General features: G+C 40.1%; 1 protein-coding gene across 11 annotated transcripts in view; it reads right to left on the reverse strand.

The window, feature by feature from the left end:
- Positions 1–16,588, reverse strand: part of wnk2 (WNK lysine deficient protein kinase 2) — a 41,347-nt gene that overhangs the window by 18,835 nt on the left and 5,924 nt on the right. For 6 of the 11 annotated variants that reach the window (XM_047347172.1, XM_047347171.1, XM_047347177.1 and 3 more), the window contains exons 2-14: positions 11,977–12,149; positions 11,347–11,567; positions 9,520–9,677; positions 7,721–7,809; positions 7,300–7,519; positions 6,882–7,134; positions 5,381–5,691; positions 3,911–4,033; positions 3,274–3,306; positions 2,353–2,463; positions 1,023–1,592; positions 332–381; positions 72–234 (exon numbers count right to left, since the gene is read on the reverse strand). In XM_047347172.1, coding sequence (XP_047203128.1) covers positions 72–234; positions 332–381; positions 1,023–1,592; positions 2,353–2,463; positions 3,274–3,306; positions 3,911–4,033; positions 5,381–5,691; positions 6,882–7,134; positions 7,300–7,519; positions 7,721–7,809; positions 9,520–9,677; positions 11,347–11,567; positions 11,977–12,149 — 2,475 coding nt within the window. The remainder of the gene's footprint in view (positions 1–71; positions 235–331; positions 382–1,022; positions 1,593–2,352; positions 2,464–3,273; positions 3,307–3,910; positions 4,034–5,380; positions 5,692–6,881; positions 7,135–7,299; positions 7,520–7,720; positions 7,810–9,519; positions 9,678–11,346; positions 11,568–11,976; positions 12,150–16,588) is intronic. The other 5 variants (XM_047347174.1, XM_047347179.1, XM_047347178.1 and 2 more) reach the window with 5 other exon arrangements.

Genomic DNA, 16,588 nt, shown 5'->3' on the forward strand with positions numbered 1-16,588 from the left:
ACACTTTATTTTAAAGACATTTTATTGGTCTGAAGATTTTTGTTGTTTTCATAAATTATACTATGACTTACATTGAGCATGCTCAGTTTGGGTTTGCTGGTCCTTTCTTGCCTGGAACGTGTGCGAGCAGACTTGCGGTGATGTTTCCTGGGTTTCATGTCCCCTTTGCTCCCACTTGCTAAGCTTTCATAACCATCACTTGTTTCCCTACCCGACGCAACATCAGAGTTAAGACTATACAAAGAAAACATGTATGAATGAAAAACGCACCCCTCCAGGACGGTGTCATGTTTTACATAAACACATTCAACCAAACGGACATAGCACACACCTGTCGTAGGTATAACTGGATAGCGATATTGCTCTGTCACGGAGAACATCCTGGAAAACAAACAAAAAAAAACTGTGCTTCACTAGCTGTAAAATATTACTCACAAGTTTATACTAATCAATGGCATAAATTTTGGACTTTTAATTTGAATTTTGGGCTTTTAATGATGCATTTGTGGCATTATTTTTACATATTATGCAACAAACAAATTTAAAAAAATTTTTAAACAAACATTTGGTAGCGACGATTGATTCTATTGTGGATTTCCTTCAAGCAAAAATGTCTTGTAGCAAGTTGAAGTGAAAAATATTATTTTTCTAGCCATTAGCAAAGAACTGGGATAACTTCATAGATATTTGACTTTTCTTAGTAGACATAATACTGCTTATTTAATTGGTTGGTTTTCTAGCACAGACCCTGCTTTTCAGTCATTAAAGGGGCAAAAATAGTACAATTATTGTTCATGTGAAAACTCCACACTTTTCTGACTCCACTTTCTCAATTTTTCATGGTAATTTCAAATTGCATACTAAGAATTGTTCACTATGAATTGTTGACAATGAATTAAATGCAGCTACATCTAAAGCAGGCTGGCTTTACATATGAAACCTATAGAGGTAGGAAGAAAACAGGAAAGACACAAAAACAAGAAAGCAAGGAAGGAAAGAAGGAAGCATGTATGTATTCCTACCTCTACACAGGTTTCTTGCTGAAAGCTCCCAGGAACAGATGATGTCTCTATATGCTGCTGAGCTGTAGCCAGGCTGGCACATTCAGACACTGGGACTGTTGTGTGGATGCCAACGGGCTGCAGAACTGAAGTTATAGCAGGAGCTGCAGCCTGAGCCGGTGCTGACAAAGGAGCTGGGTCTGTGACCACCCCTGGGGTGGAGATTTGCAGTGCACCTGAGCTCACAGAAGAAACCAATGTGAGCTCTACAGTTAAACTCGATGCAGATACTGGCGCTTGAAGTTGGGCTGAGGCCGTAGTTTGCAGTGTTTTTGGAGCTTGTGTCGGAGTCTGAGGTGCTGCTGCAGCCTGAGCTGACCCTGGGACTAAAGTTCGTACAGGGGCTTTAGCTTCATACTGAACCTTAGCAGAGATGGAAATTGAGGCGGGAGCTGGGACTGGAGAAGCAGCAGCTGCAGTAGATTCTGTGTCTATTCTGCTTCCCCAGATTGGAGTCTGTCCAATGGGCAAGACAGGGGGGACTGTTTCCAAAAGCTGAACATCTCCCAGGATCCCATGGGGAGCACTCACCTATGAGACAAACAAAAAAACATCACATTTAGGGAAGTGGACAACAATTTAATTTGCTTTCTTCTGAATCTCTTAGGGCATGCCCTGCATGCATTACAACCAACAGTACAAACACCACCTTAGTGTTACAGATTTCTCAAGACCGACCCAATACAGTGAGAACGGAGTCAAATATTCACCTGGACAGGCTGGTCAGACAGTTCCTGCTCAGGGTGGGGGGCAGGGAATGGGGTGGGTTGTACCTGAGAGAAAGTTAAGGGATGGGTGGAATGGAGGCTACTGGTGTGGTGCTGAGATGTGGACGTGCCACCCTGCTGCTGTGGCATCACAGGGGAATTGGCTATTATCAGATGAGGAAAAGGGAGTGCCAGACTGGACATATTTTGAGGAGTGGACAAGGGAGTCTGAGGGGTGCCAAGAGAAGGTACAGATGTCAGTGCTGTGTGGGGGGTGAGAGGAAGGGAGGGAAGGTGGGGTGAAGGCGAGTAGTAAGAGGCAGACATAGCAGCGTCGCTGCTGTAGGTGGACGGCAGAGAAACTGGGGAAAAGGGAGCGGGCATGTGAACGACAGGATATGGAGAGGGAAACTAGGAAAGAAAAAGGGAATTGAAATAAAATGAACAAAGACAGCGAGTCTGTACATACAACATTCACTCAGGTAGCTTGGGCTTTACTGCAGTACTGCAATGTTATGTGTGTTACATTATGATTTTCTTTTTTTCTGGTTTATACCTATGTTTCTAATTCTACCACAACACACCTGTGTGCTGATGGGCAGGGGCAGGAGAGGGGGAGGAGGGCTGCAGAGTGGAAAACTGCCAGAGGTATCAGGAGGACTCAGATGAGATGAAGGCTGGTCAGCAGAAAATAGCTAAGGAAGGAAATCAAATATTCTTTTCTCTTTATGTAGAAATATTTTTTTTGAATTAGAAAGGTGAAGTCATTTTTAAAAGTGTTTGGACACTGTTGTTTTCAATATTATGTCCATATTATGTTTTTTTTTTTTCTGTTAGGAAACCTCTCATGTCATTCAGAAAAGAAAAAGAGGAATCAGTATTGCTCAGTTGAGGTTTACAAATCATTGCATGTTTAGAGGTCACAAATTATGTAAAAAAATCTAAAATACAATTTTTTATTTTTTATTGCAGCAGACTCTGACTGACATTGCTTCAGTTCTCTAAAAGTGAGCTCGGAGATTTTTTTAAATCCCTTACCACCCTTCTCACTGTGTGTGGTTGCGAGATAAATTTGAAACTCGAATCGTCGTCAAACCTTATTTGTCACAGTTCCAGCTTTCAATTCAATTCATTGGTGTCCAAAGTCTTTGCCATGTTGGCCAAAGTGGTCAGGCTGAAAGTACTTATGGCCACTTTTTTCAAAGTTAAAACTGCAAAAATAATTTTACTAAGAGTTGTTTTTTATTTTTACATGCCCAACAATAAATTAAGCACTTATGGCTAAAACAAGAAGAACAAAGTAGTCTGATTTTTGAAGAAACAGTGAAAATATCAATGTTGGAGACAGAACGTGCACATATCTTTTTCAAGGATTTTTATCTGCTGGAGAGGTTTTAAACCAATAAGCTCCAGTGCCTGAAATATCCCACACTGGAACAGGTGAGTTACTGGGCCAGCTAATTTTAAAACTGCTATTCTGTGTGTTTTGCAGTGTGCTAGTCTACCTGAGATGGGGCGGCAGCTGGTTGGAGTTGACACTACAGGGAGAGGAGACAAATGGGAAACAAACACAGACCACATGAATAGAGTTTTACATACAAACTGATGCACACAGAGTACATGTACAACAATAATGACCTGTACAGCAAAAGGAAAAACATTTTCTTATATTATAACTATAGTGTGCATGCACTATTTAGAGCTAAACCTTGGTTGCTGCATATTTTGTAGTTAATAAGAGCAAACTTCCCTGAATACCAGCTATACAATGAGCTTTTTTAGCTGCGTACTACACCTCTGTGAGGTAGTCAGAGGTAGTCGGAGGACACGTGTTGATCACAGACTGAAGGCATGATTTCAAAGGAGCTTAAAATGTTAAACTGGTGTTCAGACTCCCTGCAATCAGTGTTAAATGAATAAATAACACTCTAGAACACTGCCAGATGTTCTTCATGGATCCCTTGACTGATCAGAGCGGTTCTGGAGGCACAGACACGTTACCTTCAATATTGGGTAAGTGGTAAGATTATTGTAGCCAATTATTATAGCTGATACTGCTTCTATTAAATGGCAGATTTAGCTCTTTCTATCTCACTCTTCAGATGTGTCCAGTGGTCATTCAGGGTTTGCTGCGTGCAGTACCTGCTCCTGGTTGGACTGGAAAATATGTTGTGTCTGCGGAGTTGGGGCTGCGGCTGGAAAACTCTGTGATGTTTGTCTACTTTGCTGCACAAGGGGTACTGGTGTAGCTGGAGCAGAAACCGTCTGTCAGAAATACAATCAAGAGACCATATTTAATGGAACTTTTTCGGAAATAATTTTTCTATCTGGACATCATGACAGAGATTTAGTGTGTCTAAGCAGCAGCTGCCAGCAGCATGAAACTAAGGGATGTTTTTAGGGGTTGGACAGGCTGCATGTTTTCTATAGCAAGTTAAGTGAAGAGAGGGAAGTTGCAGCACTGGTTAACTTCACTGTAAGAGGACCACAGAACTGAGTTATTGTTGTGGATTAAGCAGAAGCAGAAAACTGGTTGTTAATAGGACCAAAGCTGCTGATGGAATCAGGAAGGATACTGACGGGTGCAGCTATGTCGAATTCAACCTACATAAAGCCTCCTTCTCTAACATACCATGTGATCTGCTCTGCCTTCGCTGATGCTCTGCCTTGGTGATGACAGCACCAAGTTCTTGTCAAAGCTTGGAAGAGGGTCTTCCAGGCTCTGACCTTTGGCTTTATGTTCAGTTATTGTAGAATTCGTCTCACCAATGTGGCTCTGGATTGGGTGATTTACACCTCCTCTATCAGGGAGGGTGGGAGAGCTAGTTCTGCGACTGACAATGTGATGAAGACAGTAGTTGAGAAGGCTGAGTTCTCCATCTTCATATAAACTCAGTGGAAACATGATTGATGAGGGTGTGGAAGGATATGATGGTGAGGTGGCCCTGCTTGACTCGCTGTCTGGTGATGATGTAGTAGGTGAGCCCAAAGCATGAGGTAATGTGGCCCGTGAAGACCTTAACAACTGAAAAGAAATAGCTGCATCTGAAGTGGATGTTCTGGAAGTGCGTCTGTGCAGGTGCCCCACGGATTCGCCTCCTTCTATCTTGTCCTTAAAGAGGAGAGACATGCAAGCTTTGCACTCATGGCGGCGGTAATGATGCTGTTGGCTGCGGGGCACACTAAGACGGTGAGGTGAAGGATGGTGAGGTGAATTTGAATGACCTGCTGAGTCACGGAGAGAAAGCTGATGCGGAGGCAAGAAAGGACATAATAATAAAGAGGGATTCTGGGCACCGTTTGAGGATAGGTGCTCTGCAGCATGCACTGGACTCTGTGAACCATCAGATGAGGACAGATCCTGCAACAGACATTGATTCTTTGTCTTAGAGAGGGAGTGTGTCCTACACTGTAACATCTCAACTGTGGGAGCACTGCCACGCCTAAGATATGTTTTGCTCTCTGTAGCGAGCAGGTTCTCGTGACATACAAAAGGGTCGCTGTAGTGGCGCTGATCAGGAATCAGTTCAGAAAAGAAGATTAAACATTAGTTTTTTGCAGAAAATAGCACCTAAAAGGATAAATAGTAAAAATATAACTGCAAGTACTTACTGTTTGACACTGACAAGGCGCCTGGTGCAGTTGTGCTGCAGGCTGTTGGAAGGCCCCAGGGTGCGGCTGACCTGCTGTGGATTGCTGATAGGCTCCCTGGTTAAGCTGTCTGGTTGGTCGGATGTTGTTTTCATGTGAGACCTGTCCTGCAGATTGCTGGTAGGGTCCTTGGTGCAGCTGGGAGTCAGTTTGTGAAGGAGGACTGTAGAGCAGCTGTGCAGTAGAAATGGCTTCTGAAAGTGACTGGTAGTGGCCATTTTGCTGATTGCTTAGATTGTCTAATTGCATGTTGGAGCTCATTCCACTATCAGCTGTAACAACAGAGAGAATGAAACACTGTAATTCACCATAAAAAGCCTCTGTAGGAAGAATAGATAGCAATAAAGGGCAGAATGAGGCTGTAATTGAATTTTAAATTCTGGCTCATGGTGTCTGATTGCTTTAATTTGGTTTCACGGCACTAAAGTCATGTTTTTCTTTCTCTGCTTCAGGTTTAGTTTGGTAATTTTAAGAAATTCTGTTTAATTTCAAGCTATGTGAGTTTTCTCATTTGTTACACTTAATACCACAGAATGAGGTTGTGTGATACATAGTATTATTATGGTGCCTTGTAAAAGTTTTTTTTTTTCATGTTTTATCACACTAAAATTACAAACTTTCCCATATTTTATTGGGATTTTATGATACACCATTTTATTTGTTAAAAGGTCATAACATGTCCTATTTAAGGTTTGTCACAAGCCATGTAGGGGACACAGCAAACGTGGAAGGATGTGCTCTGTCCAGCTGAGACCAAAATTGAACTTTGAACTTCATACTAAATACAGAAATCTAACACAGTACATCACCTTAAAACCATCATCCCCACGGTGGTGGCATTATGATACTGTGGGAATGGTTTTCATTAGTAGGTACGGGGAAGCTGGTAGGAAGATGGATGGAGCTAAATACAGGACAGTCCTGATAGAAAACATGTTAGACTCTAAAAGACCTGGGCTGGGGGTTTAAATTCAAGTAGACAAGGACCCTAAACATACTGCTGGAGAAACAAATGAAATAGTAGAAATAAAAGCAGATTAATGTGTTAGAATGGCCCAGTCAATGTCTAGATCTAAATTCAATAGAGAATCTATAGCAAGGCTTTAAAATGGATGTTCAGAGATGCTCTACATTAAGCTTGAGCTATTTTGCAAAGAATTGGGAATAAATTCAGGTTCTAGATGTGCAAGGCTGGTAGAAACATGCAGCTTTAACTGCAGAAAAAGGTTCTACAAAGTGAGGCTGAACAGAAAAGTTATTTGTGAACATTTTTGAAAGCTATTTTTCATTTCCCCTTCATTTTAAGATCATACACTAGTTTGTGTTGGTCTGTTACATAAAATCAAAAGTAAACATATATTAAAGCTCATGGTTGTAACCACATGATAAAGTGTGAACAAGTTCAAATGGTATTAATATTAGTGCAATCACTGGAGGTGTAGTTTTTCTTTCAGCTTCTTACATGTGGTAGATGTGATGATAGGAACAGTGCAGATCAGAGTCTCTTGGTCCTCACAATCTGCAGTGGTAAATATGGTTTCCTCAGGTGGACCAGTACCAGGGACCTGCAGAAGGTTCTGTTGCAACTTCTTCACTTCACTGTTTCCATTTGGTGAACCAGTCCTTGCCCTTCTCCATTTTATAAGAGCCACACGGTCTCTAATAGACTTCCCGACTATCTTTACATCACATTCCAAGAAAAATCCTGACTCCACCTACAAAAAGCACATGACACACTTGTTAAAGCTCAAACAAAATACTTAAAGGATCAAGTGAACACCATGTACACTAAACATAAATATATTTTTGTCATGAACCACACAAAGCACCACTGTACTGTATGTATTTGCAAAGAAATTACTAAATGTCAGTTATTTTACCATTTCTTGAGCAACTACTTCTGGAACTTCCTTCTCCAAATCGAAGGTGAACTCAATGGCACCAGTGTCCTTATACTTCCCCTTTAGCTTTTTAGGCTCTTCAACCCACAGCTTTAAAGCGATGGTTGATTTTTTTCCATCATCCTCCTCATTTAGCTCAACCCTGACTCCTGTGTCTTCTGCAAAATATGCATGATTCAGAAGGTCCTTGATGGAGTATCTGGAGAAAATATACAAACATCAATTACTGCTCTGCACAACAGGTCTTTACAGTGACAACTCATGCTCTTGAGTAAGATCAGACCCAAATATGGACATTAACGTCACACAGCTAGAGCAGGAACAAAATGCAACATGAACAGCCCCCACAGCCACATTAGAAATGTGTCTCAGATCCAGTCAAAGGTCCAGGGTAACTTACCTTTCCTCCCATCTGTGGCAGATACACTCCCCAATAATTTCCTTAATTTCTGGGTCACTGACTTTGCCGTAGCTGGCAGGTTTCACCCCCTGGAAAGAAAACCAGCATGTTTCAACTCACTAGCAAACAAATTTATAACAGGAGCAATTACTGTAGATCATGATTGGAAGCAAACTCAGACAGCTGTGTCAAAAAAGCATTAATTTCTCACAAAAACACAGCTTCCCCCAGATGTCTACAGTTTAAGGCTTAAAGAAATACAGAGCGCAGCAGGTAAAAGAAGATCTACTTGCAACTTTTCAGTTTAGCATTATGGGCACCTAGAAATCAGACTTTTTACATGTACACACAAGACTTTTCAAGATGTCTTCATCGTGGCATTGATGTACGATTTACAAAAATATAGATCACTTTGAATCTTTCTGACATTTGGTGTGAATTGGTACTATATGAATATATTAAATTAAATTGAAATTTGTTTGCTTTTTTTTTATACACTTGTGTTAGAGACGAAACCACGCACACCTAGCAAGATTCCTTTTCTTACTGTTTACAGTTTGGTTCCGATGTCCAATTGAGGAAATCACAGAGACACTAAGAGGTCTGTGCTACGAGAGGAATGGCCAGCCAGTCTAATGGTGACCTTCCCTGCCAGACAACCACAGTGTCCCCTTCGGCAACTTCAGAGATGGGTGTAGGACCAAATTCAGTTTTCAGAGAGGTGACATGATAGTCTGATTCAGGACCAAACTAAGGAGCCCTCTTATCAGGTTTACCATGGTGACTCAGAGGTGGTCAGTGCTAACTGACCAAAGGTGGTTTGCTTAAAGTTCATTCTCCATTTTCCAACTCTAAAACTTTCCTATAAAGTTGTTAGGAACTCAAAAACCTGTGTTTTTAAATTTAAGAGTGAGAGAGAGACAATGGCAAGACTTTTGATAAGGTCTGAAATTTAATCAAGTAATGAAATGCTGATTCAGGATTACCTTAAGATCTTCTCTTGTAATAGTTGCGACTTTGTTCTTTGCTTTTTTATGGTATGTTTAGTTTTTTTACTTAAATAATCAACAAGCTATATCAATGAGATTACTGGTGAGATAATTATGGATTCTAAAAGTGACTTGGTCCTCTAACTATCAATATTCTGTGTAAAGTATGCTAATAGATCGCCCCTGATTAAATAGAACATTTCACGCTTCAGACGGATTCCTGGTAGATTTGAGACTGAACAACTGTAGAGACTGATGACTTTTTTATATATAAATAGCATTAAGAAGCCCTATCAACTGCTACATTTTATGACCTACTGTTTGTGCGTATTAATCAGCTTATACATTAGTTATATTAGGTTCGGTAAATTTATATGTCCACTAAAAATTCTTCAGTTACATTTCACATTTTAGTATGCACTTTGCATTTTTGCAAACTTAGGTGATTCTACCAGCAGACGAAATTTAACATTTATAATTTTTAGCTCACATTCTTCATCTACTAATGACGGGTAGAAAAACAGTGAAAGAACAGTGACAACGTAATGAGAGTAATTGTTTGCCATCAAAGTTACCCAATAATAAACACCTTGACAGGAACATTACTAGTATGTACAATGACAGCTAAGTCTATTCTATTCTATTCTATTCTATTCTATTCTATTCTATTCTATTCTATTCTATTCTATTCTATTCTATTCTATTCTATTCTATTCCACTATTCAGTTCAAACCCCATAAAGAAAAACTATTCAGATCAATATGTTTTGATAAGAAGGGTTAGTACTTGCATCCCCAAACATCAACTTACACTTGTAACTTTGCGGTAGATCTGTGCAGCATTCTGACACTCAGAGTAAGGATACTCTGAGGTGGCCATCTCCAGCATACACATTCCAAAAGCATAGACATCCACAGCCTCATCATAGTGCTCCTCGTACATCTCTGGGGCCATAAACTCTGGAGTACCTTGAAAATTTATGTAAGAGAGGGCAGCAAATTAGGTATATACATTCATATGATGCTATCGGTGTTCAAATGCAACAGAAAATCTGCATGCATGCTAAATATCAGTAATTAATGTTAATCACTCACATTCTGTTTCCTTGTTGAATCTAGTTAACTATGTTCTATTTTTGTAAACATAACTGAGAGCAAATAGTAGAAAGTAGCTTCCTGAACAAAGCTTTAACCAATGGGCAATATACCTTTTCCAACAAACTTACAGCAGTTTGGACTTTAAACAGATCAAACAAATATCTGTAAGAGCGTAACAGCCATCTGAATACTTCTATGGAAAATGTGTCAATATTCCACATGATTATTTGAAGGTATAATGGGACTAGTAGTGCTTTTTATATACATCTATCTAAATATATGATTAGTTACAGTCTCATCAGAAAGGTGCTCTGCAAAATTTACAAACATGGTTAACTGTGAAGCTTTGAATGGATAACAACAATGCTCTCTATGTTCTAGATGTATAAACAGGTGACAGATTAAAAAAAATTAACAGAGTTTATTAGTTGGGTGCTCATCATATTCTCTTATAATGTAGCTGTTATATATTTATTTTGCAGGGATTTAACACTTGTTTTTAAATATTTCCATTTACATTAGTGTTATTATGCTGGTTATTGAGAGCAATGCCTTACATTTCAGCGAGCATCTTGAAATAAATAGTTAATCTCAACAGATAGTTTGAGATAGGTGAATGTTCGTGGCTACAGCTTAGTTGCATTTAACAAGGTGTTCTGTCATCTCTCAGTTCATATTGAAGCACTATGTTCTTGGAAAAGTGTCATGAGAATAGACTTACCTTCTACCAGGAATTAATTACTCAAAACAGCTTTCTGTTGATCTGCAGTGGCTCTTCCACAGTTAAGGGACAAATGATAGCAGGCACAATACCTGCCACAATAAAACAACAGTCATGGGATCCTCTAAAAGGTCATGGGTTTTGTGTACCTGCGGCATGTACACCTGCAGGCACAGACGTGGTTTTTTTTTTTGACCTGCTCTGTAGCAGCACCTCTGAATCCATGGACTACCTGGATCTGCAGGTACTCCATCAAGGACCTTCAGGAGACTGGAAGTGGAGCTGACAGCTAACCTACCCTCCTACATTCTGATGCTGTGGTGAATATCTGAGTTAAACCTAAAGCAGTTATGGAAATAGTGGAGACTGCCACCTTCCATCAACCACTGTAAGAGTCCGTTACCATGGAGATTGAATGCAGGCAGGTGTCATTGTGATTTCTTAGGCAAGCTCCCCTGCAGCTTAAACATTAAAAGACATGGCAAATGTTGCGCCCTCCAGTGCTATCTTATTTCTTAACATCTAAAGGAAGAGATTACTTAATCAAAATTATTCTGATAAGAAAAACCTCATTTTGCTTCATTACATGTGTTTAACATAAATGAAATAACAAACCAATTACTTGTTGTGACATCTTATTGTTTTCTTTTAGTTTGTCACCAATTTGGACATGAAGGAAACTGTTCTTATGCAAAATTAGTACTGCATTTATCAGTCGATGTTTCTGCTGTATCCCTAGAAACAACAGAAATACAAACTGACAAGGCAGGATTAAATAAGAAAAAGTTCTTCTAGCTGAGGAATTAGTCCATGACTAACCAATAACACTTTTGGCAAAGGAGGCCCTCTTCAGTGTTGCTAGTCCAAGGTCTCCTATTTTGACAGAGCCAGTTGGACCAGTGATGAAGATGTTGTCACACTTGAGATCTCTGTGGATGATGGGAGGAGTCCTTGTATGGAGGAAATGGAGGCCTTTTAGAATCTGCCGACACCACCTTCTCAGAACTTTGGGCTTCATGACCTTAAAGCGCTTTAGATACCTGCGAGAAGATTAACACAGTAACAGATGTTCCAAATCATTTAAAGACCATATTTTTCCGAACAAAGTGAGTGAAAAGTTTAAATTTTAATTTATTAAAGCTGTCTGAATTTGACTAATAAATCGTCGATAAAATGCTCTTCCCTAAACACATGAAGGATACGGTAATCTTTTTGCATCAGACTATAATCTTGATTTTAAGCTTTGATATAAATGTACAGCTTGTTTTTCCTACACTTTATCTTGGATTAATTTACTTTTTAACCATTTCTGGAACGGTTTTTAGGAACCTATCATGCTGTTTAGATCTCCAAGGTCTGTGTGGCATATTGTTTGTGCAAGCATTCAATGTACATTTAAACATAAGGTTCTGAAATGCGATTATCAATCATTTTTACACAGATGCTCACGTCTTTAGTGTCCCTGAGGTCATTAGCTCTGTCACGAGAACGATGCACTTCTTCCCTTTTACTGGTGATTCCCAGAAGTCATAAAATCGCACGATGTTGGGGTGCTGCAGTGCCTTGAGCATCTCCGCCTCCTCTTTGAAACGCTGCCTCTCGGCTTTAGATAGTTTCCTCTCCTGGGGCAAATGAAGAGAAATATGTTATTTTTCCAAAACTCTAAATAATATTTTATATTAATGCATCAATACCTCAGAATATAATTAATAAACTCATTTGTATTAGTAACTGGAATTCATATGTTATGTAGATTCAATGCAGAGTGAAAGATTTAAAGTGTCTATTTCCATATATTTTGATGACTATGATTTACAGATAATGAAAACCTAAAATTCAGATTCAAAGAAAATAAGAATATTATATGAGACCATTAAAAAAAAGTTTTTTTAAATACAGAAATGGTAGGTTAGAGTCAACTACAGGGGTGCCCAAGTCCAGTTCTCGAGGATAGTAGCTCTCAAGGACAGGACTTGGGCACCCCAGAGTAAACCATTCACTAACATCCAGCACAAGGAAGGTCACAAAGATACAAAGGGTCAAGAAGCTGACTGTTCATAGAAGGCTTGTATCGAAACAACCATCCATCCATTTTCTATACCCGCTTCTTCCGTACAAGCTGGAACGTACACCCTGGACAGCTCGCCAGTCCATCACAGGGCAACACAGAGAAACACAGGACAGACAACCATGCACACATCCATTCCTACCTAAGGGCAATTGAAAGGCCACTTAATCCAATAGTTACGTTTTTAAACTGTGGGAGGAAGCCATAGTACCTGGAGAGAACCCATACAAGCACAGGGAGGACATGTAAACTCCAGGCAGAAAGACCCCAGACAACAGTGCTACCAAGTGCACCACCTAGAGTCTGCTGGAAAAGTGGAGAGGCACAGAAGCCTCATTGCAAGACGTTTCTGCAGCCAGTGATGATTTGGGGAACCATATCATCTGCTGGTATCGGTTCACTGTGTTTTATCTTTTTTTTTTTCTTTTTTACCGTGTCCTGTCCAGCATTCTGAGTAGCACTCAGAAAGAATTGTTGTCTGAGTGCCAAGAAGAAAGCCCAACAGATTTATTTCACAAGCGGAGCATTACAGCTAATGCTATAATGCTCCGCTTGATATTTATAAATGAAACTTTATTAGAAACTGCTCTGGGATTATTTCAATTGCAATGGACATGGAGACGGAAATGGAAAGGAAAAAAAAGGAGCAAGAAAGAGAGAAAAGTTGGGCACAAAAAGAAAAATGGAGAGAAGGAGAAAAGAATAGAGGAGAGAAAGAAGGGTGAAAATAATACAAGATAACACCCAAGAAGGCTGCTCCTACACCTGCAGAAACATACATAACAACAGCATTGTTAACAAAAAGTGCACGGTACTAATAAATGCGAGATGTATTTAGTGGAAACTGCGGCTCAATATAGAACATCTGTGTATCTGTTAACACCTGAATCTAAACGCCTGTGTGTCTGAGTGTGCTTGTGTATATAAGGTTTATCCATAAAAATATGCAATAGCAATTGTGAGGAGCCACAGACCTGTCCCCCTGGACCTGAGACAGACATGTAGGACATACAAAGGCCCCCAGAGCACAGGACCACCGCTGGGACTACCGCAACCACCCCAGAGAAGAGCAGAGGAGAGTCCCAGGGGAACCACCCAGCAGCCACAGTGCAGAAGCCCCAGGGAGCTGCAGCGACGAGCCCACAGGCCCCGCCAGCAACCGTCTACGCCTGAGCAGATCCAGCAATGGACCCAGAGACCCGAGACCCCGGCCACATCACCCCCCAAGCAGAGGCCTGACAGAGCCAGGGGGCCCAGGCCCCAGCAAGCAGCCACCAGGAGTGAGCACACACCAACGCACCCAGCCCCGGACATCGAGAACCACAAATACACCAGCGGGCAGAGACAACAGCCACCGGCATGAGTGTGGCGGGGAGGAAATTTGCCCCACATCTGATGGGGGGGCCTAAACTGATCCAGGAGAGGGAGCAGCCCAAGACCCAAATACCACTGTGTTTTATCAGGTCCAAAGTCAGCACAGCCAACCACTAGGACAATTTATAGCTCTTCAGCCGTTTCTCTGCTGACAAGCTTTATAGAGATGAGGAAGATAAAAGGCCCCAGACACAACAATGGTTGAATTCATGCAAAAGGAGCCCGGCCAATTATTGAGTGCTTAGGATGTAGACAGTGCGTGGTCATACTTTTTAATCTGACATTTCTCTATTCAATATTATTTTATACTGGTCTTATGTGATATCCAAGTTTCTTGAGAAACAAAATTTTTGGTTTTTATGAGCTATAAGCAAAAATCAAATAAATAAACTAAAATCAACTCCAGAAATACATCTCTCTGTGTGTAAGGAACCAGTGTAATACATGAGTTGCACTTTTCAAGTTGAATTACCGAAATAAATGTACTTCCATGGTAAATGTGCAGATATTGCTTAATATATTCAGATATAACAAGGATATGCGGTGGTGGATAGATGAGAACAGGCTGGTTTATCATTGTTTTGTAAAGATCTAACAGAGGTATCATAATACCTTTTAACCTGACTAAAGCAGTGAGTTTTCTGCATGAATGAGGCTTCTTTAGAACTGCCTCAAGCTCTTGTTTGGAGTGAACACAGCTTTGGCATTTTGAGGTGCCTAAACATGGGGGTCTGACCCATTTACTCTCTTTTCAGCATTGTTTATAAAACACACAGATCCCAAACAGCTCAAAAACCCACAAGTGGAATCAACACGTATTCAGAGGAAGCATGAGTGAAACCCTCAGTGTTTTGTTTGAAGGTGTAAACCGGACACGGTCACGCCTGTCATGGCTAATAAACGAGATTTCTATCTAACCACAAAGCTCAACGACATCAATACAATCTCGTGGCTTTGATGCAGTGAGTGCATCCACCTTCAAAGATGTTAAAACTTTAATTTCCTGCATTCTGTAGGTCTGACTGAATCAGTTTTGACTTGATCAATATTTTGACCCCTCCCTTCCCTGAAATGTTGAATAGTAAAAGAGCTGACAGCAAACACCCTCTACATTACTGTTTCTATCCAGTCAGCAGTGCAGCAGCTACAGCTGCCACACATTTCTACGTGCCTTCTGGATTTTTTATGCTGTTCTTCTGAGGACGTTATAACTAACAGAAAGAGGTTAAAGGTACTGTTTGAAATGAGTGGGGTACACAGTAAGTTCATACACTGACTCATGGTGTTGATTATTGACTGACGCTGAGGAATCAGATTTCACTCAGCGCCCACTGTGACCTGTGCTGCCTAATGCATTATGCAGCTTCTGAAGCCTCCTTTGTGACTCGTTTTCTTACTGAAGAGCCTTCTTTATATTTATGTTTCTTTTTAGGCAGTTTGCACACAATATAGTAAAGATGCTTTACAAGGAGGTCTACAGTAAACAGGATGTAGCATCAGATCTTAGATTTTGCACAATTCAAACTTAGCTGAACATATAGTACACACATTTATATTTAAATCCAAAATATGAGAAGTAAATAGTAAATGTGCACATACAAAAAAATTATCTACTGTTTTACTTTTAATCACATTCTACATATTTACTGCTATCCTTGGCTGAACCCAGTCTTTCCTCATCTCCTCTGTGCCTTGGTGCAGGGGGCGGCATCAGCAAGAAACACTTTCCAAATATATCTATGTTCAGTTTTGATTCACAAATCTTTAAAAAAAATTTGATTTCTGCTGACTAATTTTCCAAGCTTCTGCAAATGTACACAGTGTATGGACAGTAAAAGAAAAGCATTTATGCTGCAGCAGGTTTTCTGTGACTAAGCTACACAGGCAGAGATGCTCTAAAGGGCACAGTCTTATCTCCAGGGACAGAATTGCTGAATCATCACTTGATCTCCCTAAGAACCTGATCCAACGCAACTGATATGCTTTGTACATATACAGCTACGAAATGGATCATTGTGCATAAAGCAAACATACAGAAAATGTGTTCATGTTTTTGTGAATTCTCTAATTAAAATCTGGAAAACTGTGAAAACATCTTATATTTATAGCCTCTAATAAAGATCTAAGAAACACCTTTAAATGCAAACTCAAATACCAGCTATAAAAGAATAGATTAGAGGTTTTAGTATGGTATTTTACAAACAACAAATAAATGGTGCAGCATGAGTTCACTCGTTATGGTATGATCTTGATATCCCCTCTAACTGATTCTCCTAATAAATATATGAGCCTGCTAAAATCCTCACCTCCCTGGAAACCAGCCCTCTGCTGCCAGTAGAAGATGTCAGATAAGCACAATGTAAAAGGGATTTAATTCTAGAGGTTGTCTGAAACTGATTGAGCGGTTCTTCCATTTTTGGTTACTATTCCCCAGGGCCTGACACAATGAACCTAGGTTCTGCAAGAGCAAGAAAATGGGAGGGGGGTGGGGTGGAGAGTGTTTTTTTAAATCCATTTTGGTGCAGAAAATAGATTAAAAAAAGTTATGTTTTGGATTTCTTTTTCCCCATTTTATTCTTCTAATGTGACAAAAACAGTTTCTAAATTTATTGACTTGCC

This window comes from Girardinichthys multiradiatus, chromosome 20 (genome assembly GCF_021462225.1).
Source record: "Girardinichthys multiradiatus isolate DD_20200921_A chromosome 20, DD_fGirMul_XY1, whole genome shotgun sequence".
Taxonomy (NCBI): domain Eukaryota; kingdom Metazoa; phylum Chordata; class Actinopteri; order Cyprinodontiformes; family Goodeidae; genus Girardinichthys; species Girardinichthys multiradiatus.